The sequence below is a fragment of the Epinephelus fuscoguttatus genome, linkage group LG6, assembly GCF_011397635.1.
Source record: "Epinephelus fuscoguttatus linkage group LG6, E.fuscoguttatus.final_Chr_v1".
Taxonomy (NCBI): Eukaryota; Metazoa; Chordata; class Actinopteri; order Perciformes; family Serranidae; genus Epinephelus; species Epinephelus fuscoguttatus.
Window position 1 is genome coordinate 16,066,876 of NC_064757.1, and position 24,951 is coordinate 16,091,826.

Below are 24,951 nucleotides of genomic sequence, written 5' to 3' on the forward strand. Positions count from 1 at the left end.
CGCCATCACACTGGAGCAGAAGGGCAACTACCCCCAAATATTTCAGCCTTTAATGACCTAATAATGCATCATATAAAACAGAAAGACTGGGCAACGTGGTCAGAAGATGTGATGACACAAGCACGCCTTCCATAATGAAAAACTAAACTCTTTAATGGAGCATAGCATGTAGTTTTTTGTCAATAGCACAGTATCTCCAAATAAACAGGCTCAACATATCACTGACAAAATCGAAAGTGCTGCTGTTGTAAAATAATTGCTAAATTGCCAACAGAGTGATTTTACATAAACACATGATGATCTTTAGTTTTGCTTTGAGGATCTGCAGATCAGAGAGCAGATATCACATTTTTTCCTCCACATAATTCAAATGAAATCCATACAGTACACTGCAGTGTACAGGCCCAACATGATGCAGCCTTGTACCCATTAAAAAAAAACACACACTCATGCTCTCTCAAAATCAAATGCAACATAAAACTTATCAGTCCGATACAAACTGAGAAAGAGGCTCGTGGAATCAATGTTAGTATTCGTCTAAGTTGTCAGCTTTTGGGATGGAAAGGCCTCGGTCCTTCAGGGCCTGCATTTTGACTTTCTCCGTCTCCTGTTTGGCTTGCTGCTGCAACCGCTGCTCCTCCAGAATCTCTTCGATGGAGACCTGCTGCAGGACTGTGTCACAGGGTTTGTCCACATCCTGCAGAGATAGGGACGTTTTATCTGTCACGGGGCTTTCAGCAAACTAATCACACATTATGTATATCAGCAAACTGTTCACTCTTACCTCCCGTGACAGCTTCAGATTAAAGCTTAGCACAAGAACCGCTCACGTTCAGTATGTAAATATATTCCTGCTGATACTGAATTGCCACTGTTGGCCAAAAGTGATCATCCAATATCAACAGATACATCTGAAACGGCACCAGTATAACTTCTCAACCACAAACTCAGCCCCAGCAATTAAAAACAGAAATAAATAAATAATGAGTAATGAATGAATAATGAAATGAAACTGAAATAGCAACTCAGTATAATTATCAGGCTACCACAAACCTCACCGTCCATAAAAAGACGTTAACATCTCCCCGAGCACTGAGCTTGATAACAGTGTATTGATGTCTTGTGTCTGCTAAAAATGAAAACGTTTGGCGATTGCATCATCAAGCCCTAAGAGTCCCATCATTGCTATGTGTGTGTTCTTCTTTGACAACATGAACTGCTGTGGTCGACATAGTGTACATGCTCTGCAGCTGTAGCAGCTTCACTGCTGTCAAAATGCAGATATGTGACTGAATGCATGAAGCATATTTATAGAGGAAGATACAGAGTCTGGGTTGTGGTGTGTGAAGGCTTAGAGGGTCCTATACTGTCACTGTAATGTGCTGCAATGTGTTTTAGGTGTCATTGCACATGTTAACACAAATTAGGGATACAAAAATCAAATATTATAGATGGTTTTAGTTACTTTAACTCTCATTTAATGTTCAGAATAAAAGCCTGTTTAAGTGGCTAAGCAGGAGTTACATTGTTCTGTAGGTTTCACACATCTTAGACTGTTTTATTTTGTTTGCACATGAAGAAGACTGCGTAAAACACACCATCCTATTTTCCATGTACCAACACAACTTCTGTATCCTTGATTACAGGACTAGCAGTGTCACACCAAATGAGAAGATTTATTAGAAAGCAGTCTAGCTGTTGTGTTTACTTAGTTTGTAGCCTAGTGACTTACTACCCAGAAAAATAAAAATATAGACATTAGCTTGGGTAAATGAGCTGGGTTCATACACATTATGTTCATCTGTTTCCATACAGCCTGACAGTATTAAAAATAAGTATGTAGAATAAACAATAAAAATTTAGAAACAATAACATGTTACTTTACAGGTCCAGCGTGTAGGGTTTAGGGGCATCTATTGGCAAAAAAGATTAGAAAAACCCTGCTTTGGTTACCTTAACATGAGCCGTTTAATGTTTTATTTGCAACAACTTAGGCGTAGAAAACCCTGCGTCATGTGCATAAAATGAAACATCACTGAGCAAACACTGCCTCATTGGTTAGCTTTTAGCCACCTTCAGAAAAAAACAAAACAAAAAACCCTCTACACTTTATCTAGAATAATTTCACTGCTTTACCTTGCTGTCAGACAGCCCTTTTTTGACGGGAAGCTGAAGCCGTTTTCTAAAAGCCATTCATTCAGTCATTTTACTTCACAGAACGAGGGAGTTGTTGGTCTACCACTACCTCCATCAGCTACTGTGTAAGGTAAAACTGTGAAAATATTCCCAATATAGTGAACACTTAAACTGATATTGATTTTTTTTAGGTGGCTGAAATATGTTTTACAGTGGCCCCATCCACAGCTGCACATTGTTTAGCTTCCCTGCTGGTAGATTTGGTTTATTAAAGACACTAGCAAAGCAACACAGTAGATTAAATACCGTAAGTACAAAAGAAAAGTCCGACAGGTCAGACCAAGGTGTTTAACTGTAGATCTTTAAACGTTACAGTTACAGCTAAAATTTTGACAGAAATAAACCAATTTGCCGATTTCAAATATCTCCGTAACTCAAAATAATTGCCAGTTTTCTACCTGGAAGGGACTGCTGCGGTTAGTTCATCGTCACTATGATTTGCTGTGAATTTCAATACTACCATACCATTTAGTATGCCAAAAGAAGATTTAGTATGCCCCAATACATAGTATGTCAAATGCAGTATGCCAAAAGTACCAGGATGTTGTACTACCTCTGGTGCGATTTTGCAGTATGCAAGCCAGCATGCTTCTCAGCCTATTTTGACCCATAATCCACTGCACAGCTGACAATACGTCACATCGTCTGAGCCGCAAACAGATGACGGCTTGACAGCTGATTGACAGTTATCAGAAGTCGCAATGACAGAGTATTCAAGTAACTGATGACCAGTCGAATAGTAATAATAGGAATACTGATTTTCTTAAGTGAACAAAATAATCAGAAATATCACAATCAACAACAGGACTTAACTCTGACAATAACAGTGACAGAGGACTGTAGATGGAATTTCACTGTCACATATATCATATGTTAAAATCTACAATCTGTGCAGTGATAACTTTAAAGTTAAACTGCATACATTGCAAAGTAACAACAGCAGAGCTCTCCAGGTTGATGTCCGTCTCTGGCAAACTCAGTAAGTGGCGTTTGTTTTATCTCCAAGGTAACGGATATAAAAGCAAGAGGGTCAAAGTTCAGGGTGTAATGTTACGAGACAGTAGTATATGCCGATTGTGTATGCATACTGCATGCAACAACACAGATCTTTTAAAGGGACAGTGCACCCAAAAATGAAAATTCAGCAATTATCTACTCACCCATATGCCGAGGGAGGCTCAGGTGAAGTTTTAGAGTCCTCACATCACTAGCGGAGATCCGAGGGGAGAGGGGGTAGCAACACAAATCCCACCTAATGGAGGCTTGCAGCGCCCCAGATTCAAATGTCCAAAAACACATAATTGAAACCACAAAATATCTCCAGTGAAACCAGTGAAAGCACGTGAACACACATGAAGGCAGTGCCCATGTCTCACGGTCTCGCACAAGCGCGCACACGTGATCGCTGTGCACAGAGAGGCAGTTAGAGCTACAGGCTACAATGGGGCTAAAAACAGAGTTCAAACGATGATTTTCCAAACAACTTTTTATGTCGGGGCTTCAGGACACTTGGATCACTACGGACGAGCAGTATGGAGATATTTTGTGCTTTCAATTATGTGTTTTTGGACGTTTGAATCTGGGGCGCCGTAAGCCTTCATTAGGTGGAGTTGTGTTGCTACCCCCTCTCCCCTGGGATCTCCGCAAGTGATGTGAGGACTCTAAAACTTCACCTGAGCCATCGGCATATTGGTGAGTAGATAATAGCTGAATTTTCATTTTTGGGTGCACTATCCCTTTAAAGGGCTGCCCCAGTACCTACTAAAAGTAAAACGAAAAAGTATGCGACTCGCAATGCACCCTTGGTCTATATCTACACACAGAGCGGGTCCTCTCCCACGGAGTCCACCATGTTGTTTCTACAGTAGCCCAGAATGGACAAATTAAATGCTGGCTCAACATAGGTGCATTTTTGCATCAGCCATCATAGTTCCCATACACACTTGGCACACAGGAGAAGTTTCAATGCTGCAACCTCACTGCTGGATGCCACTAAAACCTTCACACTGGACCTTTGGCCACATAGTTATGTGAACCTCCACTCCAAGACTCATCACTATAATTTTAATCGAATGCGAGAATTTTATGATTCTGACCAATTTATGCCAAATTAATATCATTGGTAGTAACTACACACCATCCACTGATGTTGAATCCCAGGTTGCATCATTTCAGCTTCCTCTATCAGTCTAACACACACACACACACACACACACACACACACACACACACACACACACACACACACACAAATAAAACGAGGATATTCCCACTTACTATCTCTCCGAGCAGCACCACATTCTCTCCTCTCACTATGAATATTCCTCTGGGAATGTCTCCAAATTTTTTCCCCACGTGGATGCGCTCAACTGTCTGATGAAAAACTAAATTGGCTGGAAGGACAAGAGAAACAGGTTAGTGAAATAAAGTGCAGACTAGCACTACACTTACATAAACTAAATAAAAACACCAGATGGTGGTAATCATATTTGAATTAAGCTTCTGTGGGATGAGTTGAAATGCGTTAACTTGTGTTTTGGCCCCTATATGATGAGAAAAAGTGAAGGTAATGAAATGAGTTATACCAAACTGGTCAATGCTTCTGAGGTAACCGATAAGTGTTCTGCCATCTCGGAGCAGCACCAGGTGCTTCTCTGCAGGACACAACCAACACAGGCATGTTTAATTACAACGTGAAACGGTTACAAATGATACAGTTGTGTCGGACACGATGCCACATCTCGAAACGATTTCTCAGCAGACACCATCTCTCTGTACGAGGGAGCGGATCCTCCTCTCACACTTACTGTCGATGTCGTCAATGAGGCTTGCCGTCCCTGGTACGTAGTTCATCTTGGGCTGATTTTAATTTGCTTCGTAAATCTTTGTGTAATCTCAAGCCATGAATGTTTCAAAATATATTTCTTCCAAGAGGAGTACAGGAAGTGTCTTTATACACGGCTGGGATAAACTTCCTGTAGACGCTTAACCCTACGGGCGCTGCAATACAATTAAATTTATGTTCACTAACTTTTTATGACAGTTTCTTTAAGAAAACACCTATAAATACACGTGACACCAAAAACAGATCATTTTTGAAGGTTAAAATACTAGTTAATATATTTTTTAAAAATATATATTTTGATGACGTGTTTCCGGTTGGTTAATCAACTGACGCACACGCAGCAACAAAGATCGTATATAACTACCAGACAGTGACAGATCCGGAACAATTCAACAGTTTTACTTGTGATAACATTACGTTATACAGTTAATGAATACAATTTTGTTTTTTAACCCAAACCACGCAAACACTGCAACTTCCGCATAATCTCACATAATGCAGTAAAATAATAGAGTGACTAGCTTTATGTATTCAAGTTAAAGAATGAAAAAAAATCATTAACTGTTAAAGTTACATTACTTTGATGAAATAATTAAAATAATTACATCACTCATTACATTTTAGACAGGGTAATTAGTAATTAGTAATCTGTAACCCATTACATTTTAAAAGTGACCTTCTTAACACTGCCTTTCAATGCACTGAGGTCGCGTCGCGGTGGCAGAAAAAAAAGTGGCGGAGTGAGACCTCTTTACGTTTACTCGCGCCCTTCCTTAAAGTGACGGTACTGGATTGCCGAAGCATCAGTGTCATTCAATCATTTCCTGATTCCAATCAGGCGATCTCTACCTCTGTAGAAAAAACGGCAACATTGTTGCAAACAGTTTGGACCACTTGACGGCTCAGATAAGTAGCGTTAGGCTTCTTAAACATTTGTCTTCTACAATGGCAGGTAACAGGACGGATGCCGGGGAGCGCGCTTAGCCGATGCACCATCATCAAATGCAGTCAAATCTGAAATCCGACTGGCCCTCGGCTTGCAACTCGGAAAATACTCACGGCAACTGGAATAACACAATGGTAAGCGAGTGGACACAGCGTGGACAAGTCCCCACGGGTTGTCTGTTGTCTTTGAGTGTGTTAAATTTTCAACAAACAACCTGAGTTTTTACAGAAAAACATTTTTACCCAGCTAGCTTGCGTAACGGTAGAGCAGGGTCCATGCTAGCTGGACGGCTAACGGAGCTAGCTGGCATTATGTAATAGTTACAGCTACACTGCTTGTTCAGCTGTCGCCCGACTTTGTCACGTTTATCTTGACGTGACGAAAATACTAATAACACTACACTTGTGTCAAAACGTATATGTTTGAGAAATATTCCCTTTAAATTGCAGCGTGGCCTGTTTTTGGTTAGCAGTGCGGAATTCATCTGCTCTGTTCACAACTGGTCCAGTGAGCAATAACTGAGTCAGTGCCACTGTTTACTCAGTTATTGTTTGTGTCTGGGAGAGGCGGTGATGTTGATAGCATGTGGTTGGTTGACAGTTTCCTGTTAGCTTGTATCCAGGACAGCTCGGAATATAAATAGTGCTGCTGGTACTTAGGGACTGTTCTTTACTTATCAAAGGAGAGGAAGGTGGTAGCTGGGGTGTGACTTTTTATGACCCTCTCCAAAGCCAGAAATATTTTATCTTGAGCCTTCCTGAGTGACTGGTGGAAAATGCATGACCCTGTCTCCACCATAAATTAATAATTAGATTTTTAAAACTTACCCTGTGATGTTTGAAATTTAAAAGTTGACATCAAAGCCTCACTCTTGTGCTGGTTAGTAAATTATTTGTTTTTCTTGACAGAAGCGTTTTGTACACGTCAAACTCAAAGCAACTCACTTGCGTGAGTTTGAATGTCATAATATTGTGTGTTGACTCAATTCATACATGCCAACGCATGTAAAATAGCTGAATCAATGAATTAACTTTCACCGGTACATCCTCTGCATCATATGCCCTGGAGGATCTCAGTGCTGATTGGCTAGTGTGGCACGAATTGGTTGCTGAAATTCAGATTTTTCAACTCTTGTGAATAAGCCTATGACATGAAATCGTGCAACTTGCTTAATTTTTGCCACTTAATTAGTGTATTTCACGTCAATTGCACTGCATCCATCTTGCTGCACAGTGGGAATTTTAGTCTAATGACGTCTTTACATTGACTTTACATCTAATTCACTTTTGCAAATTGCATTATTCACACCCAGTGTGAGTTGCTAATGATGTGTCCAAGGACTGTCGGAAATGTGAAAATCCAACATTAAGTTTTGCTACAGTTTTTGGCTATGATAAATGGGGTAATTTTGCTGATTTTTTTTTTTTTTTTTTATAAAGAAAACATGCCTTCCAAACCCGCTGGCCAGTTTGGAAGGCATGTTTTCTGAAAAACTGCAGTTAAAAAAAATACAAAATACTAGCATTTTAATTTGTATACCCCTCCCTAAGCCAAAATAAAAAAGAAAAGTCCCTCTCCAGTGCTTAAAAAATAGTTGACATTCCTCCCCCTTTTTTGCACCACCCCCTCCCACCTTATAAATTGCAAACAGTCCCTGAAGGACAGAGATCTTCTCTTAAAATAACACTCTTCTATGTGATATTCTGTGTTCACAGGACGCTCCTCAGTATCCCGGCTACCCTTCACACTACTGGTATCCCCAGTCTCATTCCACAGGACACTATGCAAACACCTATCCCTCGGGATCAGACGTTCAGCCACAGTACAATCCACAGGTACAGCTCATGATGCAACACAACCTAGCCCTCTAAATCCAAAGGTGTACCCTAGCAGTAAATCTACTCATCATCCTTAAGTCTCTTAAGTGCTTTCACCTTTCACTCACATTTTCTAACAGTCAGCTACAGTGTCAGAACAGTTACATCACCATACATTCACACACAGACAATGGACTGTCTTATAGTTAATCCCTCGTCTTGTGCTTTCCATGTAGGTAATGCCTGGAGGTTATCCAAATGGCCATGGTGTCTACAGCCCAGCGCAGAATCAGTATTCAACAAGTGGTTTCCACCCATCCAATCCTTTCTACTGTGCTGACACTCAGAGACCGGCTCCAGGTCCTTACCCTAACCAGGGCTGTCCAGCAGAGCAGAGCAGTGGGCCGTCTGGGCAGCCACACTCTCAACATCAACATCAGCATCAACATCATCATTATCCTGGTCCACACTGTCAAGGAGTGAGTTCATTTAAACATACACCATAGTCAAATGTTTGAAATCGTATTTGCCAAATGTGACATTACCAATAGTCATCTCTGACTGTGACAATCTATACAGAGTGTTATAAGTGATAAAAATAATTAGCTTGTTTTTATTTATTTATTTTTTTAACTAAAATTACCCTCACACCCTAAAGAAACAGAGTATTTTAGGAAATACTACATGTATCTGTCTTACCTCTGCTCCCAGGGTCCTGGATATCCTTCTGGGGCATACCCTCACTACAGTGAAGGTGGTCATGCAATGCCTTCAACCCCCCCATACCCCACGGGCCAGCAACTGCACCCAAACCCCCAGGCCGATGCATGGGCGCACTCTGGTGCATATGCTCCCCCACAGCAGCAATGGCAGCCAGGCCAGCAGCCTGCGCAAAACCACTACGGAAATCATGTCCGTCCACCGCATCCTCCAGCATGGCCAGGGACTGGAACTGGCGCACCACCACCTTACCAACCCAAGGTATGAATTCACAGATGCTGTACTTCAATGTAGCCTTCATGACCCCTTTAGTATTACTAATAAAGTTAGGTAAGTAAAAATATACTCTGATATGAGACTGAAAATAAACACACTGAGTGTTATAACGTCAGGAGGTGATGCACTTTAAAACTAAGAAAACTGCACTGATAGGTTTAGGTAAGGTACAATCACATTTCTCTTGGTCTGACTTTTATCATTTAGATATTTATAAAACATATCTGTTTGTGATGATATTTAAAATAAAAAATAACATTGACATTATTTTCAGGACGTTGCTGCTCATACATTTTGTATAAAAGACATAATGATTGTAATCATGAGACGACATGAAACCCGCAAGAGATGTGGCTTCATGAAACCAGATCTGGAGAACTAGATATCAAAAACCGAAATGTCAAGTCTCACCACAGTATAAGCATAGATCATTTGAGTGAGTGAATACAATTTACAAATGGTGTGCTTGTATTGTATCACTGTCATGATATGAGACTAGATATCTTGTTAGAATTTGGTTATCGTAGTATCATAAATGTTGTCTTTTTCTGGTTTTAAAGGCTGCGTTACAGTTAAGTGATGTCATTTTCTTACCTTACCAAACTGCTGTAACCACCTGATTACTTTCCCTTAACCCACATAGTCATTATATCCACAGTACTGATGATTATTGATCAAAAATCTCATTGTGTAAATACTAGGGATATCTGGATCCAATTTTATATGCCAGAACCAGATCTAGGTCATTTCATGATGAACATCTGCCGATACAGAGTCCCGACCCAATAATTCTATTTTCCTAGATAATACAGCTGCACAGTGCACTCTTGAAGTACATTGAAATGATTAAAATCAATCTAATGTATATGCTTGACAGTTGAATAGCCCTGCAGTCTAAAGCTTTGCAAGGAATTACACTTGTGTAACAGCTGACATAAAGCAAAGGATCGGATTGGGCTGTATGCAGCTCAGTAAAGCTGATCCTGATCAGTTAAAAAATGCCTTAATCGGCCCTGTTGCAATCTTTGAGATTTGACCTAGACTTCCCCAGTAAATACATCGCCTAGCCCCACATCTGGAGTCGAGATTGGCAATTATCAAATATCTTTACACTCTTATGTCTGATGTTATTGTAGGACCAACAGCACCAACGTGCCCCACAAGTGGGACCTAAACCCAGGCCAGCCCAAACCCTGAATCACCCCAATGGAAAGCCTGCTGAAATAAGTTCACCTCCTCAGATGTACAACAAAACCGGTAGAGGAGAGCCCAATCCTTCTCAAGGTGAGCCCCCACCCTCGGCCACGGCCCAAGCTCCAGCACCGGCTCCAGCTCCAGGCCCAGCTGGACCTCACCCCCTGAGCGATAACCCCGGCCTAGCTAAGGTCCAACAGGTCATGGCCAGAGTGCTGCTGCTTCAGGAAGATGTCGACGAGTTTGTTGGCAAAAAGACAGACAAGAGTTATCGGTGTCTGGAGGAACTGCTGACCAAAGAGCTGCTGGAGCTGGACTCTGTGGAGACTCAGGGACAGGACAACGTCCGGCAAGCCCGAAAGGAGGCCGTACAGAGGATCCAGGCCATCCTGGACCGGCTGGAGAAGAAAGCCTTCTGAGCTGGACTCATTTACTGGTTTGTGGGTCGCTAAGTCTTGCTGTTTTCTTCTTCCAGATCTTCCATGGACACAATGAGGGTCTAGTCTTCTCTCTCTCTCTCTCTGAGCTGTGTTATCTTAAGGGTTTTTTCCACCACCGTGATATAACATGCCTGAAATAAGTGGCGTAGACCCAAGACCAAGGCTGAGCAATTGCTGGTACATGGAATCAACCTTTAAAGACCTAATTATGCTGGTACAAGTGATATGATGGTGTTAGAAGTGTAGAGTGATGGTTGTACATATCATAACTGACTTTCAGTCTCAGTGAGTGACTGTGCTGGCTACACAACCTGACACTCTCGCTCAGTTTGTCTAACGTCATGCCTTTGCCAGCATAATGCGAGGCAGCGTCACAGGACGATGAGTTAATTTAGTGCCACGTTGCAACTGCTGGTGGTCTCAAACCTGTGATAGAGATTCAGATTATTGTCATGCTGTCCCTCAGGATCATGGGTCGGTTTTAGTCCGACCCTACATCTAACAACACATGCACTTCGTTAGCCGTGTGTCATTACATCTCACAGTCCGTTTGCATGATATTGTCCGGCCCCCCCCCCCCCCCCCCCCCCACCCCCACCCCACCCCACCCTGATAGAGGCCATACACTTAGTTGCCCATAGTCACTTACTTCTCCATGTCTCTGCAGGAAAATAGGTGCAATGCTTTCCTTTTTCAATTGTGCTCCCAGCCCCGCATGCACTGTAATGTCAGACAAGCACTAAACACAGTCATGACATTTCCAAGCTCATAATTGGGCCTAGAGCGTAGCGGATTAGTGAAACCCCCTAAAGATTGCTGTCCCCATTTATTCCATCTTTTGGATGAAATTTCTTTCTAAGTGCGGACCTAGAATCAGACCTACATATGAATGCCATGTATTTCACTTTAGAAACTGCTGTTATTACAGATACATAGGACATAGGGAAGTTTAAGAAGTACTTGAAAAGATGTTAAGATATGTTCTTTTATCCCTTTTTGAACACTTGGAATATATATATGACTAAGCAAGTGAATTGTATAGTCAGAATTAAGTGTTCAGTTGCTGTAAAGGTTAAAGGGAAGGATGTACGTTAACAATTTCAGTAATGTTGTGTGCTTAAAGACGATGTTGGTCCCCAGCACTTGGATCAAGTGTTTAAATTGGACCTTGTTTCTGTTTTCTGTCGCACTCCTTGTGATACAAATCCAGATTTGCACCATAATCCATTTCCTTGTGTAGAGAAAGTCCTTTATTTTCCAATCATTCTTGATGTGTTGATTTAGAAAAAAAGAGTGCCATATTTCAGAGGATGGTTTTATATAAGTAGAAAAAAATAAGAATAATAAAAAAATAAGATCACAAGCTTTGCATGAAAAAAAAATCACCTGTCATATGTGTTCATTTTCCTGTGGTGTTAAGTTTCTGTTTAGATAGAGCACAACTGTACAGTTTCAGATGTAATGCATGCTTCCGACACAAGATGGGGAATCTTTGCCTGATAAGTACTGAAGTTATTACAAGTGAGAAAATAGCAGAGAAATAATTAAATGTCAGTATATTTTTTAACCAGTGATCAAATGAAATTTATTTTTTCCCCTCGCTGTTTTATACTGTATTCAGAAACAAATACAGTGACCAGAGAAAATTTATCAATTTAGCTCTATATGGATAGTGGCTACAGATAAATAAGAAATAGACACTCCTGTTATGAAAATGTTTTTGTCTAGTGGGAACTGCTGCATGGGTCCACACTGCCTACATCTGCCTGGCAGCATACGGATCTTTAAATAGACTGCTATTTTGATGCAAAAGCATAACACAGGCCCCTGAGGGCTTGAGGCACACTGGCTGGGATTAATGCGAGGGTCAAATGGCCTGACAAACCTTAGGACACCCTGCGGTGGGTATATCTGAGGCAAAGAAGCCTGAGACCACTATCACCTGTGCCATTCGTTCTGCCCTGTTAACGCAGTGGTTCCGGACAGCTTTTTTGGAAATAATTTTTTTAGAGCTTTCTGTTGGAAGACTAAGATTTATTTTGAAAAACCTAAGTGGCTACAAGCTCCAGCTACTTTTTTTTTGGTTTGACTCTTTGTACCGTCTACTTTTAGAGGACTAGAAGTTGCATCATAACTTAGGTAAACTGCTGCGTCACCTCAGAGAACCCTGCAGAAAAAGCAATGTCCTACACATCCAAACTTCCCGCGTCCTGGAATGATAAACCACCTCCTCGGAAGGTCGAAATTGACCTGAGTTCACCTGGATTAGCAGTGTTTGAATTGGAAAGACTCCTGTTTACTGGCAAAGCCATCATCAGCCATGCAGATGAAGTTTGGCCGAGGCTTTACATCGGTGACCAGTAAGTAATTAACTTTTCTCTTTTTTAGAACCCACTGAAAGCCTGAGGCATGTCCTTATAACTCACTGCAGTGTGTGTTAGTAGAGTTGGACTGAGACATTTTTACGAATATTGCCCAAGTCCAGACCTGGAGTTAGTCCACATGTGTGAAAGAGGAACTGATCATAATCAGACTTAAATGCAGAATGAGTAATTGAAGATCCCACCAGTTGCATTCCACTATGGGAACATGCGTAAACTACAGCCATGCTGTGTGAGAGTTTCCACTGATGCCCTGCCATGAAAGCACGTCTCAGGTATCTTGATAAGTTTAACTCACCAGGGCTTAGGTTTCATTTCAACACTGGGTCAGACACATGTGAAAACCCATCTGTCTTACTAGATGCTTAAATAAAATGAGTAGATAGATAGATAGATAGATAGTTGTATATTTATTTCTTCATTCATACATTGACTAATTTATTTTCATAATCATTCAGTCACACATTTATTTATCTTTTAATAATTTCATTTATTGTGTATAAATGTATATGTATGTAATATATGTATGTATACTTTTTAAAAAATGATAAATGTTAATTTTGACAATTACGCATTAAATTACGTAATTATTAATCTATTTATTTATTTATTCATTCATTTATTTACGCATCCTATTACCATAACTAATTATTTATTTATTCATTTTTTTAATTCTATTCTATCTCACTCAAATAAGTATTTTATTGTATAATTGTGTATTTTTTTTTTGTATTTATATGTTTTGTTTTGGCCCTTGAAACCCCTACTTACCATGCAAACTGTTATTCAAAAAAACACCTGCAATATTTAACTGTATATTCCACATTATGTAAGACACTGACAGTAAATACAGAGTGTTGTGCTTTCTAGGGACAGCGCAGAGAACCAAGCGGATCTATTCAAGCATCGAGTCACTCACATCCTGAACGCAGCCCACAGTAACCGCAGAGGGAAGCCAGACATCTATGACTCCATGCAGATCACCTATATGGGCATAGACGCTCGTGATTCCTGTGACTTTGACATGAGCATCAACTTCCAGGCAGCAGCAGACTTTATCCACAGGGCTCTCAGCAGAGGAGGTGAGAGGAGGAGGTAGAAAATTAATTTACTGTAAAGGCTGTCCGGTCTGTAATGTAATGTTTCTCTGATTCTTAGGCAAAGTTTTGGTGCACTGTCACGTAGGAGTGAGCCGCTCTGCCACCCTGGTCCTGGCTTACCTGATGCTGAAGCAGAACCTGACCCTCGTGGAGGCTATTTGTGCTGTGAAAGAGAACCGGGGTGTCATCCCCAATCGAGGTTTCCTCCGACAGCTCATCAAACTGGACAACCAGCTCTTTGGCATACATTAAATGCTGCCTGGTGGCATTATTGTTCAGATTTCATGGGTCCAGACCTAGGAAAAATATGGAAAAGATAGTTCTAGTATATTTCATAATGTTTAAAAGAGTAAATGCACTGATTTCATTTCGTAGTTTTTGTACTACATGTATTGTTTTTTTTAAAAGGGACTTAACAGCATCTAATTATTTCCTGGATCATGTTTTAATTGTGTTTAAAAAAAAAAAAACTCAGTTCCTTCCACGCAGTGATACAGTTGGCGGGTATAGTTGGGTAGAAAGAAAATAGTTCCTACATGAAACTGCTCACAACAAGGTCTGTGGATTATCTTGAGTAACCAGCTCATTATTTCTGGAGAGAGACATCACTGTTGAGTTTTTCAAATGTATTTTTTGCTCTTAGAGCACAACAAGCCGAGTGCCATCTAGTTCCATTATGTTGGAGAGAAGGCAGACATCTCTATGGCAGATATCTCCAACACTGTGCAACTCACACCAAAACCATCTAGATTGATAAATAGTACTAAAGGTGAGAAGGAAAAGTATGTACTTTTAATTTGGGGGTGAACTGTCCCTTTAAGGTAAAACATACTCATATTCTGTCAGTTTGTACATGAGAAATTAATTGGAGTATTACATTAAAAACATTTGAATCCGATTCAGCTTTTTGTGAATGTCTGGCACTCAGTTCACACACCAGTGCTACTTAAACACCAAAACAGAAATTGGGTGTCTAATGTAACAGGTGGCATGAGACAGAGTCTGGGCTGGAGACTGATGAGTAACCATTACTAATATGTTTTTCGTACATGCTGATGAAGCAAATGGTGGCAGCTTGGCTTTTGCAGTTTTCATGTGCAGTCTCAGTTTGATCATAGTAATCATTACACAGAACAAATGCAGGGGCAGAGCAAATAAGAGTCAGAGATAGAGAATAAACAAAGCCAAAGTTCAGTTAGCTTGATCAGTCTTATAAAAAGGGATGTCCCCCTCTGTCCAACCTGTGCTTCACTGTCTGCATTTCAAACAGGAGGAGGTAAGTGGTTAAATAAATTGGGAGAGCTCAGATGAATTGGGTTTTGTGTTAACATACAAGTTAAACTATTCTGCCAACTGTTAAAAACAATGTTTGACATCTTGACTTTGAGATGTAGGCTAACTGTGCACACTGGGATTGGAAAATATCTAACAACTGTAGTGAGTTACAACTGTAAATGTAAATTATTTAGAAATTACTTCATTTACTCTTCTTATCCTCCTTTAGACGATTCTGTTAATGATAGCCACTGTAAATGTAACATACTTTTCAATAACATTAGTCATGACTTTTAGTCAATCAAAAAAAAAAAAAACATCTTTTAATATTTTTTATTTGGAATTCAACCTCAAAATGGGACACTCATGAGGACTGTGTGGGTGGTTTGATCAGATTTTATTAACAGTAACCAAACAGCCCACCTACTCAGCAGATTCTGATCGGATGTTGCAAAGTCCTTATTGGTGGATGGACAGACATGACACTGAAAAAAGTACACAAGAAAAAGAAAAAAGAATAAATGTATGTGTAAAATAACTAAAACATCACTCATAGTAAGAAGCTGATTGAAAAAAAATATTGAATGGGTTTTCATGGCCTTTGAAACTACATATTTATTTTAACTTGAAGGAAAATTACCAATAGCAAACATTGTGTAACTCAACAATGCTGCACTTCTGAACTTCTCAGTTCACAATGATGCATGCAGCCGTTGGGTTCTGGATCTTATCAGCACTGATCTGCGTGGGGAGAGGCAATCACCATTATGACTTACATCACCATGACCAACACACTGAACTCGACACCCACACCAACAGCGTCTCATGGGTGACTGCTGCCAACAAAGAGTTTGCCTTCCGCCTATACAGGAAGTTAGCAGCTCATGCTGACTCCGAAGGTAAGAACATCTTCTTCTCCCCAGTTAGTGTGTCTGTGGCCTTGGCTGCCTTGGCCGTAGGAGCACGAGGGGAGACCCACCACCAGCTTTTCAGTGGTCTGGGATTCAACAATACCCTCCTGACGCAGTCAGCTGTGGATCATGCCTTCTACATGCTCATGGAAAGGGCAAACAACACGTCTCATGAAGACGTCAGTGAAGGCACCGCTGTATTCGTGGACAACCGCTTCAAGCCGCAGCCTGCATTCCTGGAGACCTTGAGGCAGTCCTACTCTGCAGATGGGTTCAGTGTTGACTTCACCCAAACAAAAGAAAGCGCTGATACCATCAATAAGTATGTGGGGGAGAAGACCAACGGGAAGATAGACAAGCTGGTCGAAAGCATGGATCCAAACACAGTCATGTATCTCCTCAGCTACATCTACTACAAAGGTAAAAGGTTATGTGAGATTAGATCTGGTTTGTTTGCTGACCCTTGAGGTCACACGGTTAAGTTTTGTGTACCCATGAAAAGTTGTGTTTTACTTCTGATCATTGTCAAACAGGAAAGTGGGCGACTCCATTTGAAACTGATCTCACCAAGGAGGACGTCTTCATGGTGGATGAGAACACCAAGGTTCAAAGTTGCACCTTTTATTCAGAATGGATTAATAATTCAGCATATCATGCATCCCTCTCATTGCGTGTCTTTTCCACCTCATGTTTAAACCGTCATTTTCCAGGTTCCAGTCCAGATGATGAATATGGAGGAGAGTCTTGATACCTATTACGACCAGGCGATTAACACATCAGTCCTCCACCTCCCCTTCAACAGCTCCTACTCCATGCTGCTGCTGTTGCCTGATGACATGGCAACACTGGAGAACACCATTTGCCCAGGCCATGTCACCAAATGGTTGAAATGGATGAAGTCCAGGTATGGAGAATCTAAAATCATCCTTTCTTTGTTTCTATTATGGAAGGTTGACACTGTATTAATGACTGTATTAAGAAAGCTTTTCCTGTCAGATCAGTTATTTTGTCAGATAAATCACTTTGTCTATTTCCCCCTTTTTTTTAAAGGACATATAATATATATATTCCAAAGTTCTCCATCAAGTCTTCCTACAACCTGAATGATGTGCTGCAAGAAATGGGAATGACAGACATGTTTGGCGATCGTGCAGATTTGAGTGGCATTTCAGAGGGACAAAAACTGGCTGTCTCAGATGTAAGGACAGAAAGCATAATGTGTTATTTCACAAATATTGCCTACACTCTATTCCAACCATCTTTCATCCCACTCCTGCCTCCATTTCACCATAGGTTGTGCACCAAGCTACGCTGGATGTCGACGAGGCTGGAGCCACCGCTGCAGCCGCCACAGGCATTGGCATCACACTTCTGTCCTTCCGCCATGTCCCTGTCTTAAAGTTCAATCGTCCATTTATGGTCGCCATCACTGAACGCGACACAGAGAACATACTGTTCCTGGGCAAGATTATCAACCCAACTATCTGATGGAACAAGAACTTTGTGTTTCCTGAAGACACAGCTGTTGCATCACATACATAAAATACTCAGAAAAATCTTTGTTTTTGTGTCTCCTTTATGATTGAGTGTTTAACAGCTTTGAAGTTCATTAGTGTTTGATTTTACATTGGCTTTTGATGGTAAAATGATACAGGGATAAAGTTTTATCAACAGCCATTAGCATTTGGCATTTCTTAAAACAGAGATAAGCTTTTATAACACACAACGCAAACTATTCAGGGACTATGTGAAGCAGTTACCAATTTATCCTAAATCCTTTTCTTTAACCTCTTCTTCAAAAATCTATCCCAGCCAAAAAAAAACATAGATTTATTTCTCAAATCCTTTTTTTCTGAGATGTTTTGTAATATATATGAGGCTTGTGCTGTGGTGCTTAGATTGCTTTCTAACTTAACAGGAAAGCATAGACTTAGATGTAGATTTCAGGGGGACATAACATTCTCCCAGTAAAAACAAAAAGTTGCAGAGAACTTTTGACTAAATTAAAGACAATTCCACCTTGAACTGATGCATAAAAGGCCCAGATTGGTGCATAAAATTCACCACAATGAAGATAATGAAGTGTTTGACACACAAAATGTCCTTTGGGAGGACCGCCAACCCCCACGTCATCCCCCCAGTGTTGAAATGAAACTTAGGCCCCTGCAGGTAAGCATTGACGATACATCACCAGGTGATTTTATGAGAACAACTGAATATCATGGCAGCCGAAATAAAACTCTAAATAATGTTTACCACTTGCTTATGCATTACTTAAATCAAATAGCCTCTTGAAGACCTTTCAGCGTATAAGAAATAGCATTAGTGTGTAATAATAATAATAATAATAATAATAATAATAATAATAATAAACTTTATTTATGTAGCACCTTTCATACAGGGAGGTGTAGCTCAAAGTGCTTTACAACAAAATAAAAACAGACAAATACAATTTAAAAAAAAAAAAAAAAAAAAGAAGACAAGTGCAAATCCTGCACAATGCAACCAAGAACAATATAATATGTAAAAGATAAAATTAAAACAGCGGAATGCATGGAAGCAGATAAAAAATGTGAAGGATGGGGATAAAAACCAGGGAATAGTGACAGTTGGAAGCAATGTTGAATAAATAAGTTTTCAATTGTTGTATGAAAATTTTCACAGAACTTGTATCTCTTATATCCTTGGGTAGTGAGTTCCATAATTTTGGTGCATAGTTAAAAAAAGGCTGAGCTGCCAATTTTCTTATTAGAGTAGTTTGTATTTAAAAAGCCGGCTGCAGAGGATCTGAGAGGCCGTGAAGGATTATAAAACGACAAAGAATTAGTAACATAAGCTGGTCCCAACCCATTAAGAGCCTTAAAAACAAGTAAAAGCAAGGGGCAGGGGACACCAAAATGGACATCCCGGAACCAGAATAATTATGTATTAATTGTGAGAAGGGGGTGCAGTAATATATTGTTTGCCTCCATCCGGTTCAGAGCAACTAACTGCAGTGTCATCATCTGACTGCAGGTGGCAGCAACATGCCTCGTGAAGCTTGCTCTGTTGGAATTATTGATTCACACGAAGAAGTTTGTCGCGTTTTGATTGGACGGCTGTAAGTTTGTTTCAGACATGGCCGAAACAACAGGAGAGGGACCCCCGGGAGGACCATATTTTAACAAAGAGAGAATTAAATACACACCCGAGGAGGAGGCCAGGCTGGAGAGGCAACATTTCTGGAGAATTATCGATGCGTTTAGATTTTACAGGTAGAATGACAACGTTTTAATTGAAATACGAGCCAGGTAGCCACAGTTTGTGTCAGTAAACGAAATCGTTAGCAAGCGACAATAGCAAAGGGCAGATAACTAACGGTTTGGAGGGAAAACTGACAACTGAGATAGTTTGTGTTTAATAAAGTGGCTAGTGCCTCCCACAGTTAGGTTAAGGTGTGTTTAACTAGCTTACGGTTATTTGCTAATATTCTGACCTAAGCTCCTCTCATGTCATGGCACCACTTCTACTCCATGATCCACTCTTTCGTCCATAACACTGCTCACAAGTGAAAATAAACTTCAGAGAGGTATAATGTGATGTAGCATTCACACTCATTGACAGTGAAGAGGGTTAATAATATAGGAATCATGTGGACCAGAGTGTTAGACTCACTCTCCATAAACTAACAGTCTTACACCTATTTGCTCCTCAGATAACTTACTTGTGTTCCCTCAAGCTGACAGCTGACATGAGAAAGCGTGTGAACCCTTATATTCACCCGTGTCCTCTGTTCTTGTCAGGGTCCATGTCCAGGAGCAGGTCAAGCGTGCTGAGCGTCAGTTTCTGAGCCTCCCGCAGCACCACCAGGATTTGCTGCCAGATGTTTTGTCCAACCTGGCCCGGATCAGCCAGTGTGCAGACCACAACCAGGAGATTCTGCAGGCCATCATTCACAACAGCCTCCACATGTTTGAGAACATTGAGTACGGCGAGAGGGTAAGGCTTGGCTTACACTGAGTGGTCTACTGTACATATACCTCACACACATAAACTGCATACAGATACAGTTTGTAGTGGTTTTAGTATCTTGTTGTTATTTACTCAAGGGTTAGCGGTTTTGTGTCTTTCTTCAACTGACAGGAGGATCCACGAAAGGTGCGTCCATCCACCACGTTTGACATGGACAAGCTTAAGTCCACCATAAAGCAGTTTGTCAGAGACTGGAGCGAGACGGGCCGGGCTGAGAGGGACACCTGCTACAAACCCATCATCCAAGAGATCCAAAGACTATTCCCAAGTGACCAATAGTAGGAAGCACACACGCTCACTCAGTCAGACTACCACACAAACATCTGCATGCATGCTAAGACAGAATGATTCATGGATACGAAATGATACAAGCAAACAAATTTTCCATGTGCTTTGGTATTAGTATGTTACGTAATAATTCTGAGGATGTGACTTGCTACATGTTATCCATGTGATATGTGCATTTTGTACATTTTATTATGTCAGTGATGTGTCTAAGGTGAGCGTGCTGATTCCGGGTGCTGGGCTTGGCCGTCTAGCCTGGGAGATAGCACGGCTGGGTTATATTTGCCAGGGCAACGAATGGAGCTTCTTCATGCTCTTTTCTTCAAACTTTGTTCTCAATAGGTACAGTACATACTGACACAAACACTCCTGTGACTCCAACTGCCTTACACAACACATAGGAACTGTCACCTTCATGCATACATTTATACAGGATATCTCTGCTTGCTTGTGGTGTCCATCAATTGCACTTAATTCTATTCTAAGTACGTGTTAGTGATCACAAACAAAATCAGAACACATAATTCATATTTACTTGTTTGGCAGTATAATTCTGACCTCATGCTGTTGAATACCACATCCATCCATCTGTCTTCATGAATTTGGACTGCTCCATTCAGGTGTGAGAAGGTGAACTCTCTGACCCTGTACCCCTGGATCCACCAGTTTAGCAACAACAAGAAATCCTCCGACCAAACAAGATCAATCAGATTCCCTGATGTCAACCCTCAGAGCTTACCACTAGATTCAGACTTCTCCATGGTAGCAGGGGACTTTGTGGAAGTCTACACCGACCCAGGTCAGTATAAGCTGTGTAGATTGTCTGTAGTATTCCTTAATTTGTAAACTGCCAAATTAATGGCATAACACTGAAAGAGAAATGGGCCAAGCTCCACAAAATAATTCGCACTACGTCCAGTGGCTTTTCAGTTTTAAAATGTTGACATATCACAAAATAACAAAAAAGGATAAAAAGAAGCAGCAAAACATGTAACGCAATCCAGCAGATGCAATGATTTCTGGCTTCAATAATCACAGAAAACCTCTGAGATTATGTCTGGCCTTCTACATAATTTGTTTGATGGATTACATTAACTATAACAAATTAATATCAGCTTATTAATACAAATGCAAACAAGAGTCTACTCCAGGCCTCAAGAATGGGTTACAGATAATATACAGCTGATCTCTGTTGGTAAAAAGTGTTTATCGTACATCATAAGATCATATTTAAATGGCCCAAAATAAGACAGACCACTCTGATGAGGAGATACTGTAAATGAGGAATAATTGATGATTGGTTAATTATGCACCTTAGCAACATTAATTTGAAGTGATCATGTTATAATATATTGTCTGTTTCGGTCAGATTCCTGGGACTGTGTCGCTACCTGCTTCTTTATTGACACAGCTCATAATGTCATTGAGTATGTGGAGACTATTTGGAAAATTCTGAAGCCCGGAGGAGTGTGGATCAACCTGGGTGAGTCAGCTTTATATAAAATGCTTTCCATAAGTAAATACAGTGCTGTTTGAGTTGGTTAAAGGCAGTTAAAATACAAATACACCATTAAAGACCTGCAAGTACCAGAGCAGTGTTCCTCAAATGAGTGTACATGTACTACAGGAGGTGAGATTTTTTTGTAAATGTTAATTTAAGTCATGCATAATTCCTAAAATAAGTAACTATAATAAGTCAAAAAAAAATGTAAATGTAAGTTCAATAAACCACATTTATATTCAATATTCCTATTTTAATTGCAGTTGTTAACTGTCACCTGCCACAACAGGTTTACATTTATTCACTGTGCTTCTACCAGAAATGTTTTGCATTGGTCAAAGGGTAATTGGCTAAAAAAATATTTCAAAGGGGGTACATAATTGAAAAAAGTTTGAGAACCGCTGTACTAGAGAAATAAAGGTAAATGTGCCATTTTTCCCAGTAATAAATTAAAAAAAATAGAAGGAAGATTTCACCGTCCCATGACTAGGATGTACATCAATGTTACTGTTTGTTTCAAAGTGTTGTGGGGTGAATTTTTTTTTTTACTCAATAGAAAGTGCAGTTGTAAGAAAAAAAGGTTAAATGTTTGAGTCTCTGTAAACTTATCTCAAAATTTTAATTCTATGTTTCCTTAGGTCCACTGCTGTACCACTTCGAGAATATGGCAAACGAGCTGTCTGTTGAACTTAGTTACGAAGACATTCGGACAGCGATCGTTAACTTCGGCTTCCACATAGAGGTAAACCAAAGGCTTTTCATTGTGTAATATCATGTTTGTCTTCAAAAATCTTGTTCCAGTAGTAAAACAGTATTTTGTTTCTCCTGCAGGTGGAGAGAGAGTCAGTTCAGACCACCTACACAGAGAACGACCGCTCTATGTTGAGATACATTTACGACTGTGTCTTCTTTGTGGCACGAAAACCTGCAGACCTGTATTATAACAGTCAAGAAGAAGAAGAAGATGACCAACAGAGTTCACCAGCGGCTAAGTCACCACGGCGAGAAGGTACAGACAGCCTGACGTGACAGGAAATGTTATGACAAAAACAGTGAACTCAGACGAGTGCAACCACTGACTAAGCGAAGATCACACTGACAAAATTAAGAAGAAAACGGACACAGAAGGAAAAAAATCAGTGGATATGAATTTTCTTTTTTGTCATATATATTTTTAATTATGTATCTCATGGAGGAATGTGCTCAACTCTGCAGGCCCTGAGACATGTATCACATAACATCTAAATATTCTCTATCTCTTTATACCTGGATTTGAGATGAGTCAGTTCCCCTTTATTGCTATTTTCTTTTAGTGGTTTGTGTGCCAGGTACAAGCCATGAAGAGTCTATTTCTTTTTACTGCGCTCCTGCCTGCCTGACTGCCTGACTGCCTGCGTTCTTACTGATGCTCATTTTTATTGACTTTCACTGCCTGAGAGAGTAAATGTATGTGAGAATGTATGTATGTATGTGTGTGTGTGTTTGTGTGTGAGAGAGAGATAGGACGGCGTGATGTGAACATTAGCTTTTGAAATCTATTTATTTTTTCCAAATATGGTGCCAATAACTATATCTTCTCATTTGCATTGTTATCAGTCAACACTGAAAATATAATCAAACCATGTTTCAGATTTTCAGTAATGAGTTGTTTTAAATTTTGAGATGACATTCATTTACTTTTCTGGTTTCTAATCACACTTTGGAATAAAGCAGAACATTTAAAGATATATTAATCTCCGGAGGTGTGCTATTTTAAGTTTGATATGATTTTAATTCACTGAAATGCAGCTCAAAGCCAAATTTAAAAGTCCAGTGTGTAGGATTTAGGGGATATATTAGAAATAGAATATAATAAGTGTGTATTCTTTATTTATAACCACCTGAAAGTAAGAAATATGTCATTTTCATGTTACCTTAGAATGAGCCATTTCTGTCTACATAGGGGGCGGGCACTCGTCCATGTAGTCTGCCATGCTGCTCAGCCATGTTTCTATTGTGGCACACAATGGACAAACAAAACACTGGCTCTAGGGACGGCCATTTGCATTTTTGTGTTGGCCACTTTAGTAAGTAGCTCCTCTGTGATGAGACAAACTGCATTGGAAAACAATGATTTGTAATGTGAAACTGCATTCTTCAGTGTTTTTAACGGTTTAAAACACAAGGGGCCGTATTCACAAACATTCTGAGAATACTTTCAAAGAGTTCCTAACTTCACCTAAATTTTTTTAGTAAGGAGTCCTAGCTTAGGAGTGATTTAGGAAAGTTCTCAGAGCAACTCTGCGCAAGGAAGGACAGAAACTTTTACCTTGAGGAGGTGTGGTTGACCCGTTGCTAGGTATGATGCATTCTTTTAAAAGATGTGATTGGTTGTCACAGACACCCTTTATTGACCCTGCAAGGTGTGGACACCCAGTGGAAATGAGATGAGCTGCTGACTGTGAGAGTCATTGTTAATGTGATCACTGCTGATGAAAGGTTGAGAACAATACAAGTCATCAATACTGCACTGTTGCATTTTTCCAGTTTTCCCAATATCTTAGTATTGTGATCATTTTATTTCCGGTGTTATAGTGTTAGGTGGGAAATGTGTGATCCCAAATGGCATCAACCACATATTATTATCCCTACATGATCTAATATGTAGCATTTCATTTACTCACTGTCATCAAGTGTTGGAGAATATTTCTCCGACCTCTTTGTCTTTCCAACATTTCCTCCTCTGCTTAAGGAACTCTTAAGCCTCTTAAAAGTCCCCTCCCCACTCCTAACACTTTTTCACATCAGGAGCTCTTAAGGTCTAAGATGCTCTGTGAATAACTTTTATCTTTACAAGGACCTAGTCTTAACTTTAAGGGGAAATTCTAAGAAAACATCACAACACTAAGAATTTTTTTTTAGATTTTCGTCACAAGGATCAACTCTTTGTGTGAGGAAGCTTTGTGAATACGGCCCCTGGTCTGTTTGTGTTAGAGAGGAAGAGACTTCCACAAATAATTCAGCTCCAGGTAAAAACCTAAAACAATAAACACTTGAGGATTCTTAACAGGAAG

At 40.1% G+C, this 24,951-nt stretch overlaps 5 protein-coding genes across 5 annotated transcripts; 4 read left to right on the forward strand and 1 right to left on the reverse strand.

Moving 5' to 3' along the window:
* Positions 1-132: 132 nt before the first annotated feature.
* Positions 133-5,179, reverse strand: lsm1 (LSM1, U6 small nuclear RNA associated). The gene is made up of 4 exons (XM_049578267.1): positions 5,004-5,179; positions 4,782-4,850; positions 4,474-4,589; positions 133-697 (listed from the first exon to the last, which is right to left on the reverse strand). The coding sequence occupies exons 1-4, from the start codon at positions 5,047-5,049 to the stop codon at positions 527-529; spliced, it is 402 nt and encodes a 133-aa protein (XP_049434224.1). The 5' UTR covers positions 5,050-5,179; the 3' UTR covers positions 133-526.
* Positions 5,180-5,812: 633 nt separating this feature from the next.
* bag4 (BCL2 associated athanogene 4) lies at positions 5,813-11,976 on the forward strand. The gene is made up of 5 exons (XM_049578264.1): positions 5,813-6,121; positions 7,703-7,822; positions 8,041-8,283; positions 8,516-8,785; positions 9,937-11,976. The coding sequence occupies exons 1-5, from the start codon at positions 6,029-6,031 to the stop codon at positions 10,411-10,413; spliced, it is 1,203 nt and encodes a 400-aa protein (XP_049434221.1). The 5' UTR covers positions 5,813-6,028; the 3' UTR covers positions 10,414-11,976.
* A 186-nt stretch (positions 11,977-12,162) lies between these two features.
* Positions 12,163-14,948, forward strand: LOC125889958 (dual specificity protein phosphatase 26-like). The gene is made up of 3 exons (XM_049578265.1): positions 12,163-12,794; positions 13,686-13,897; positions 13,974-14,948. The coding sequence occupies exons 1-3, from the start codon at positions 12,616-12,618 to the stop codon at positions 14,165-14,167; spliced, it is 585 nt and encodes a 194-aa protein (XP_049434222.1). The 5' UTR covers positions 12,163-12,615; the 3' UTR covers positions 14,168-14,948.
* A 132-nt stretch (positions 14,949-15,080) lies between these two features.
* Positions 15,081-17,657, forward strand: LOC125889956 (serpin A3-2-like). The gene is made up of 6 exons (XM_049578263.1): positions 15,081-15,191; positions 15,882-16,521; positions 16,635-16,705; positions 16,812-17,005; positions 17,152-17,299; positions 17,395-17,657. Exons 1-6 carry the CDS (start codon positions 15,138-15,140, stop codon positions 17,587-17,589), a joined length of 1,302 nt encoding a protein of 433 aa, XP_049434220.1. The 5' UTR covers positions 15,081-15,137; the 3' UTR covers positions 17,590-17,657.
* Positions 17,658-19,163: 1,506 nt separating this feature from the next.
* carnmt1 (carnosine N-methyltransferase 1) lies at positions 19,164-23,615 on the forward strand. The gene is made up of 8 exons (XM_049579503.1): positions 19,164-19,355; positions 19,884-20,079; positions 20,224-20,390; positions 20,599-20,739; positions 21,018-21,196; positions 21,767-21,880; positions 22,537-22,640; positions 22,730-23,615. Exons 1-8 carry the CDS (start codon positions 19,219-19,221, stop codon positions 22,925-22,927), a joined length of 1,236 nt encoding a protein of 411 aa, XP_049435460.1. The 5' UTR covers positions 19,164-19,218; the 3' UTR covers positions 22,928-23,615.
* Positions 23,616-24,951: the final 1,336 nt, after the last annotated feature.